Here is an 8,602-nt window from a genome sequence, read left to right on the forward strand (position 1 = left end):
ATGTAAAAAAAAAAAAAGTCAGTTGAAGAAGAAGTCAGTCTTCTGTTCAATTATTAGAGGAAAAGAAGAAAAGCTCTAACATCAGGGGTAAATCAGAGGCTGACAAAGGACTTTAAAAATCCTGGCAGATCATTCAGTCGTTTTATTTGCAGAGTAATGCATCAGTCAATATTAACAGCTGCGTTCATACATTCTTCAGGCAGATGAAATATTTTACTACATGCAGCGTAATCCACCTACACAGTTGTTTGTACAGTCAAACTGGTTCTGTTTAACTACAGAGATGCAGCTAAAGAGAAAGCTACAGAGTGGACATTGAATTAGGATGATTTGTCAAACTACTATTTTTAAAGGTCATGAATGAATATGCACACTCGGATCACAGTTCATTCTGACCTTGGAAACAGTTTGACAGTTTGTACATGGGTTGGGATTGTTTTGTCCACACATAAAATGGTCTCATCATGCTCACTGTGTATACCTGTATTGTGTATTTCTTCTACCACGTATCATATTTGCTACTATTGCTACTTATATTTGACGGTTCTACCTACAGAAGCTGCTGCTGCTGAGTGAAAACCTTGAATTTCAGAGGAGTCAGCTTTTCAGGACCAAAGATAAACGGCCTTCATTTCAGCTCGACCACCATTATTTCCAACACCACCGTAGGGTTTGAAAACAATTTAATCAGATTAAAGGGTTGCGGCGTTTCCACATCTCACGCTACAATCACATCCATCAACTGAAGCCCTTTGGAGTCACAAGCTTTTTGATTTTACAGCAGTTAGGTAAACAGTCCAATAATCCACTTCAGTCCAAATCCACTGTTATATATTAAAAATTAATAAAGGAAGGCATTTCTCAAAGTCTTTTGAAGATAAACAGTCAGTGGTTTCTTATCGTAACAACATCTTCGTCAGAACTTTCCATTGTTGGAAGTTGAAACTTCATGTGTTTTTCTAAGTTTACAGTAATTATTGAAAAAGCTCAATATCAATGAGCCATTGAGGCTTGAGAATAAGTGTCAGCATGACCACAAGCAGCTCCACATATCTGTCCTCTGGTTTTATTTGTTCCAGTTTGAGAGCTTGTTGGCTCCACTCCCCAGAATAGAAAAAAATGGTTTCCACTGGATTACGCAACACAAAAGCAGCAGGAAGAGGGGATAATGAAATAGTCTGATGAAAGAGGCAATAGAGCAGCACCAGTGACCACTACCATGAGTCATTGAATGATGATTTTTATTGATTTACAAAGATCCTGCTGAAATTACATTAATTAATGAGACCTCTTTAGTGCCAACGGCAAGTCCATTGACAGTCCTTTAATTTGTAGACTATGATGGTGCTGCAGTGCTTTTTGATTGGACACCAGACTGCTGGTTTATGTGCCTCATGGTAAAGTTATATCAGTGATTGTGCTGATGTGTCTCATGCCTCAAGGCTGCCACAGCGCAGACAAAAAGCAACCATTTCATTGGGTTTTATTCATACCCTTGGTCTTGAACCTATGAGTGTCAAACAGTTTTGGCCACAGGAATATTTATTTACACAGAGCATTAACAACTAAAGAAAACCATCTCCCCGTAGTTTGTGAACGTCCTACTGAGATGAGTATCAGCTGGTTGCTTGGTTTCCCAGTATTTTGGCAAAATATAGCTTCATGCAGTTGAATTTTTGGATGAGATCAACAATTAGTATCAGCAATCAATCCCTGACCAATACTGCAACATGTCTCAAATATCTGCTGTGTCACTGCCACAGAGGACGAAGCCATCAGCAAATTCAAACTGGCCACTGGACAGTTACAGCACCACAGCTGTTGCTCCATGTAAGAACATATCTTTGATTAATTTAGTATATGAGATGAATTATAGCTACATCTTTGACACATCTTTAAATACATTTTGCCACAGGAAACCTTAAATTAGTTAGTGCTCTAATATGGACATCCTGGCTTGAGATAAAGGCCATACTTGTTTTTGTTATCAGCTTTGAAACAGACGTTTTCACAGGTCCAAGATTTTGGGACTGATCCAAACGTATGGAAGACCTATTCAACATGCATAACTGAATTGCTTAAACCTCAATACTGGCAGCAATTATCAATTAATTCAATCAATTAACAGCCATGTTACAACATTAGCAGCTGTGGTGGAAAAGAGCAGCTGTATAACAATAATAATAGATTATAGGAATTGAAATAATTTCTTTCATATGTTTCACAGACAAATTTGTATAAATACTTTCAAGTCCTTTATCCACAAAAAAATGAAACGTTCTGTACATTTAGTAGAGAGAAAAGAGACAATGTTCTAAGCTGTTTAATGACTGTGAACCAAACACCAAAACCCTGTCATTCTTCATCATTAATCCAACGTACCAGTGGTTTTCCTACTTTAAGCTTGGCTTCAGTTCTCTCCTCAGAACAAAGCTGCTGGATGGCATCCTCGCCTGATTTGGTTTATTTCCATTTCAAAGAAAAAGTATGAACGAACTGTCTTTGAATAATATATGACACGAGTTCAGTATGATGATGGTCACCAGTAAAAGAACTCAAGTTCACACTTCTCATTCTCCTTCTTGCCTCAAAACGTGTGTGTGTCTGTGTCTGTGTGTGTGCGTGTTGGAGTGTCCAACTGGATCCTCTTGGGCACTTGGACATACTGACACAAAGTAAAACGAGACCCTACCTGACCTGATACGACAGAGTTTCAGGGTCTCAGCTCCTCTGTGATTCTATTAAAGCAACAATTACCCAGAAACCATCTCTCCCGCTCCTTCCACAAACCCTTTGACTCGCGTCTTTGCCGAGTTGTGTCGTGGCTCTCGGTTGATGAGGTCATCATAACTCAGTCTTGATCCTGTGCATCAGATCCCTCTGGTCCACCATGTCCGTTTGCCTGTTCCAGCGGTGGTAAGCCAGCAGGGCGATGTTCTTCGCGGCCACTGAGCTCATCTCCATGGCGCTGCCGGCCCACTCAATGCCATTGAGGTAGTAGAGATTGGGGTGGAGCTCCACAGGCGGCAGGCCCTGGCTGCTGCCGTAATGAGAGTAGGGCTGCCATTCTGTCACCTGGACAGAGTAGTACGACCTAGAATTGAGAGCGACAGCAAAAACGTAAACATGTTAACATGGTTTTTAAGAATCAAATCTACTGTGTTGAACTACTGTGCGGTTTTTCCATTAAATTTAGCCTGAACATTGCATTTTGTCGCTTTGCTGTGTTATCTTGCATATTTGGAGGAACTGCTTTAGCTCATCAACACTACAACCGAAACAAATACTTGATTTATTGATCATATGATTAAAGGAAAGGTAATCAAAAGGTCACTGGTTCCTAGCTTTTCAAAGATGAATGTTTGCTGGTTTCATATGATGGTACATAGATCATAGATCATAGGTCATTTTTGGACAAAATAGAAAAGAAGAGAAAATGATGATCAAGTTATGCAGCAATGAAAATCAGAGTTGTGTGCAGTCACAGGAAGGTATCTGACCTGAAGAGTGTTTTGAGCTGAGACTTTTCCAGAGACTGTGGTGAGAACACTTTATAGACTCCAGCCTCTTGTGGCTGTTTACGCCGAAAACCTGCAGAGATGTTGACGGGACAAACGCTGGCCACGCTGTTGAAGAACAGATCCGGAGCCTCAGTTGTCAAGACGCTGGCGAAGGGAAACAGGCGGGGGTCCGGGAAGCCAAAAAAAGAGGTGTTGAGGTAACCATGGACAATGGTTGCTACGGTGCTGTGATAGTTGCCGGGGAGCTGGTCGAAGGGAGGTGTGAAACCTTGAAACTGGACTCCAGATCCAACATTGGCCTGAAGCGGCGTCGCCAGCACCACAATGTCATACAGCTCCGACCCGGTCCCCTCTGCTGTGGTGAAGCTCAGCTGGTACTGGAGCATCTCCCCTGTAGGACAGAGAGCGACACACTGGATCACTGCATGACCTACAATCATCTGCATCACTGCGCTGGTATCTAGGATCTGATGATGTTGAAGCATTCAGTGCATTTCTCATGTCTCAACGCATTTCCATGACAGAAATGTAAAAAAATTACAAAAGGTAAAAAAAGAATTTTAAAATCCATTTTATACACATGTAAAGGAGGCAGTTTGTCAACAATAACATTACACGTATCCATTTTTGATTTCTCATATATAAATATCAATGCAATTCACACCAGTGTTGAGTTTAAGAAAATATTACATTTACATATTCTGATATGTTCGATTTCCAAGAGCTATTTTCAACAACTCCCAGACCTGACCCTGTACCATTCAGATGAGGATTTTAACTAGGGCTGAACAATCGTGATGTTATATTGCGACAATATGGGAAGATATTGTGATTTCTGTGATTTATTTCAGAATGTCATTTTTCCTCTCTCATTTTTACCTAAAGAAATATAAAAATTGATTTTTGTTTGGCCGTACCAAACAAACATGTCCCTTTACGTCCTGAGAATACAATTTTATTCAGGGGCTTCATTGTAGTAACACAGCACTTATGGTGCTGATGGTGCACAACAATGTGCAGGAGCTGCAATTACATGAAAGCAAATGCAGTTTCTGCGATTTTGATACTGCAATTGGGCGTCTTGCAATTTTGATTACATTGCATTTTATTGTGCAGCCCTAATGTTAAAGATTTCACTTAGAAGCCCCCCCCCCCATCTTTGGCTTCCTCCCTCAGCCCAAAGACATGCACATTTAGGTTGACTGGCGATTCTACAGTGCCTATAGGTGCGAATGTGAATGTGCGTAATTGTTTCGTCTTTTTATGTCGGCCCTGTGATAGACCGGTCAGCCGTCCAGAGTGTACCCACTGGAAATGCCTCCTGCCCCCCCCTATGCCCCTACAAGGATAAGCAGTATGGCAGATGGATGGTTGGATGATGGTGGCTCGACATGATCCAGTTCGGCCAACGTCAGGGTGAGAGGTACCTGACTGGACGGGGGAGATGCTGTTGACCTCTGCTTGGCGCAGGTTAGCGTTGGCTATCTTCAGCAGACCAGAACACACCAGCTTGTTGCCTCCTTCCACCGCCCACAGGTTGTTCTGGGCGCCCGCTAAAGACACAGCGCCTGAAACACACATACACACACATTCACTCACTCACAACAGACAGCGCCAAGTTCTATAAACCAATTATCAGCTGCCCACACACTTTCCTGTTCTCTCGCTCCCACAGGCCGCCCCGTCCTCTCACCTTGCTTTCCTCTCTTCTATTCTCGACTACCCACTCCTCCCTTCCTTGTCTCCTGTATCTTTCCTTTCCGCGTTCTTTCCTCTCTCCTGACCTACATCGGTGAGGACTTAGATGTTCATCCTAATTTCGGCACTGCGGCCTTCCTCTTCTCGCTCCCCCTGCTCTTCGCACCCTTACGCCACCGTTCCTCCTCTTAACTTATCTGACCTATGAAGGCGGGGATGCTGACGTTCTGTCCGTAGTTGACCCTCATGACGGGTGCGATGACCTCGTCTATGAAGCGCTGTGACACCCCCAGCTCCAGCAGCGAATCAGAGAGTGGCCTCCGGGTCATGTTGATGAAGCCGCTCCCCCCGAGGGAGTCCAGCAGCTCCTCCACTGAGCTGAAGGCGTAGCCGTGGGCCTGGTACTTGTATATCCTGTATTTTGAATATACACAGTGACAACAGAAAAATGCTTAAATGCTAGTTATAATAGTCAGATTTCTCCCTAATTGTTTCTCCATGTTGAAACAAATTAGAAAAGAAATTTTTTTGCAATGTCTTTTGTGTAACAAAAAAGACAGAGACACATTGAGAGGGATTTTTTTTTATCCTCACTGTTTCTGATTTAAAATGAGTGTCCTGCCAATGTCTGACATCTGAAACAAGACCAGCGGATTAACTTTTTATTTGTATAATACTGTTACTTAAATGCTGGAGGATGTAGAAAGCTGAATTTTAATTACAGCGGCCTTTGGCAATTTCCGGCAGATGTTTGTCGATATTTATACAGAGCTCATGCTCTGAAAGTCACACACTGAGTTGAGGTTTTGCAGTGATTATGGCTGCGGATGCCTACGGCACAGGAAACAGGGAATAAATAACTCAAATAGCTGAGCATAGGTTTTGCCCATTGACTGTCTCACTAGAGGAGAATGTTGTGCATTCATTTTTTACCCGTTGTACCGGAGAGTTTTAATCCAGCCTTTGCTAGATCAGAGATGCACATTTGTTCGGCATCATTAGGTGAAGAATATGTCGACCTTCTACTCTCAAGTTCTCCAAGTACCACAACTGACACCGGAGAAAAGATAAAGCATACCACTTCAACCAATTAATGGATAAATTTGAAGAGGTGCTGGTATATGTAAATTAAACTGGGGCTCCTCCAGGCACCTACAGAAAATGCTGGACATTTGTAACAAAGGTATTTGCATGCCAAGCAGCTTTCACAGGACTACATCACAAACAGAGCTTTCACATTTCGTACCTCATGAATTTCTCCATAATTTCCTCCACCCACATCTGCAGGCGTATGAAGCTGATGCCATAGCGCCACCACAGCCGGAACAGGTCCAGCAGGTACCAGTCAGTCTCCTCCAGAATCACCTCCTTGCCGTTAAACACCGCCGTCTTTCCAGCCACACTGCGACGATATTTCAGGCCTTGAGGAGTCAACATGAGACAGCACATAAAACATAACACACACACACTTGTCTGTGACAGTTGTCAGTATATTAACAGAATTAGTTTTGAATAAAAATGTAAAAATGTCCCTTTATATTTGACAAACTGTGATTTCATATTGATAACTTACATAACTATATATTATGTAATGTGTTGTGTTGTGTGAGCAAACCCACCGAGCTGTTTGACAAACTCCTGCATGTGGAGGTTGAGGGAGTGAATGATGGAGCCTCCAGACTCGTAGTCATTGTGATTGACAGTCACTGTGGCAAGACGACCTCCGACCTCACCCTTCTCGAAGACGTCCACCTGCACCTCGGGGCCAAAGTGCTGCCTCAGGAAGTGAGCTGTGGCACTGCCTCCTATCCCCGCCCCTACCACCGCTAGAGCACAGGGGGGGGGGGGGGTCACAGAAGAAGTCACCAGTCATTCAGATTTATATACAGCACTGTGAAAACATTGACATGCGACACCACGGTCCTGATCTCATTCTGCATTATGACAACATGCACAGGGCCCAGACCTCAAGATCACAGAGTCAGACTGACTCTGGGGAAAACATGAGGAGACAGAGGACAGTGTTCTCCAAGGCAGGGCTCCAGACTTTTTTTTTTACTAGGAGCCAGTGTACAGTGTACAAAGCAAATATTCATAATTCCTTTTCTTTCATGATACTCACATACATTGGCCTGCCACCTGTAATGACAGATACCAGATTCTTTGTAGCCCCCCAAAAAAGAAGCAAATTTACTGGTTGCACATTAGCAAGTAGATGAAAGATTTACTTGCACTGTCTCAAATATTAGGGGCAAAATGTCCCCATTTAGGGCCAGTATGGAGCCCTGCAAGATGTGCGTATACTGTAGTAAGAGTAGGTGCTATGCACGTAAGCACCTGCTATATTGCAACTTTTATAACTGTAAATATAATTGTAATACCCCCCCCCCCCCCCCCCAATAATTGGAGAACATTAGGATAACTTAAATGGGACAACATTTGATTCTTTGTAAATTATAACAGGATGACAGAAATAAACGTCATCATGTCCAACTTAGCTTTCAAAAACATTAGCTACCGGTACATTCAGATTTAGCCCCAGTAACTGTTAGTTCACATGACACATGATGCGGGCTAACGCTAGCTTCATCCAACGACACCGGTTTGATGCGTTTTTCTTACCTATTTTAGAGGGCGGGGTTCCGTCAACATGAGCGGGTCCCTCCGGTTCTCCGACAACCGACCAGGCCGACAGCAGGACGGTGAGCAGCGGGAGCAGAGAGCTGGTCATCGCGGCGGGAAGCAGGCAGAGCTGACCGGGAGGAGAGGAGAGCAGCGACCGTTAACCTACCGCATCAGGCGGGGTTAGCTCCTCCGTCTCGTCCCTTCACACGGCCGGTGGTGTGTTCAGACCGGCGCTGCTCACATCACATGTCACCGTGAGTTCAGTGAGATAAATGTCTCGGTGTGTTCAGGAGGATACTGCACAGACGGCGGCCTGGTGCAGGTGTCAATGATGCAGGTCAATTCACAGAGGAACGGCCGCTCTCATCCACGTCCGGCAACATCACGAAACCTGAGCCGTTGCAAGTGTTTCGGCCAATCACAGCCGTCCGAGCAGGTTGCGTCGGTCGGGTATTGATTGCGTTTACGTGCTTCACGTAACGCCGTAATTCTCGGTTTTATTAACGCAGCAAGGCAAGACCATGGGCAAGACGAGGTGGTGAAACAGTAGATAATTCAACCATGACACAGCGCAGTGCTGTTGTTCTCCTCAGATGAATCGTATCACCTTCAGGGTGGATGGGTCAGCAGCTGGATAAAGAGGGCAACTGTATGAAAACAAAAGATCCCGGGGTTCCCAAATGCACCACTCTTATTTCTGGCATATGAATAACAGAACATCTGGTAGTGGACTAAGTAAGGTGTAAACTGGGTGTAAA

The 8,602-nt window shown here is 43.8% G+C and overlaps 1 protein-coding gene across 1 annotated transcript; it reads right to left on the bottom strand.

The window, feature by feature from the left end:
- Nucleotides 1-127: 127 nt before the first annotated feature.
- On the bottom strand, nt 128-8,208 carry pcyox1l (prenylcysteine oxidase 1 like). Its single transcript, XM_083987400.1, has 7 exons — nt 7,842-8,208; nt 6,839-7,045; nt 6,466-6,640; nt 5,422-5,633; nt 4,949-5,089; nt 3,501-3,912; nt 128-3,094 (listed from the first exon to the last, which is right to left on the bottom strand). The coding sequence occupies exons 1-7, from the start codon at nt 7,948-7,950 to the stop codon at nt 2,845-2,847; spliced, it is 1,506 nt and encodes a 501-aa protein (XP_083843526.1). The 5' UTR covers nt 7,951-8,208; the 3' UTR covers nt 128-2,844.
- Nucleotides 8,209-8,602: the final 394 nt, after the last annotated feature.

Source organism: Trachurus trachurus, assembly GCF_905171665.1.
Source record: "Trachurus trachurus genome assembly, chromosome: 14".
NCBI classification, from domain to species: Eukaryota; Metazoa; Chordata; class Actinopteri; order Carangiformes; family Carangidae; genus Trachurus; species Trachurus trachurus.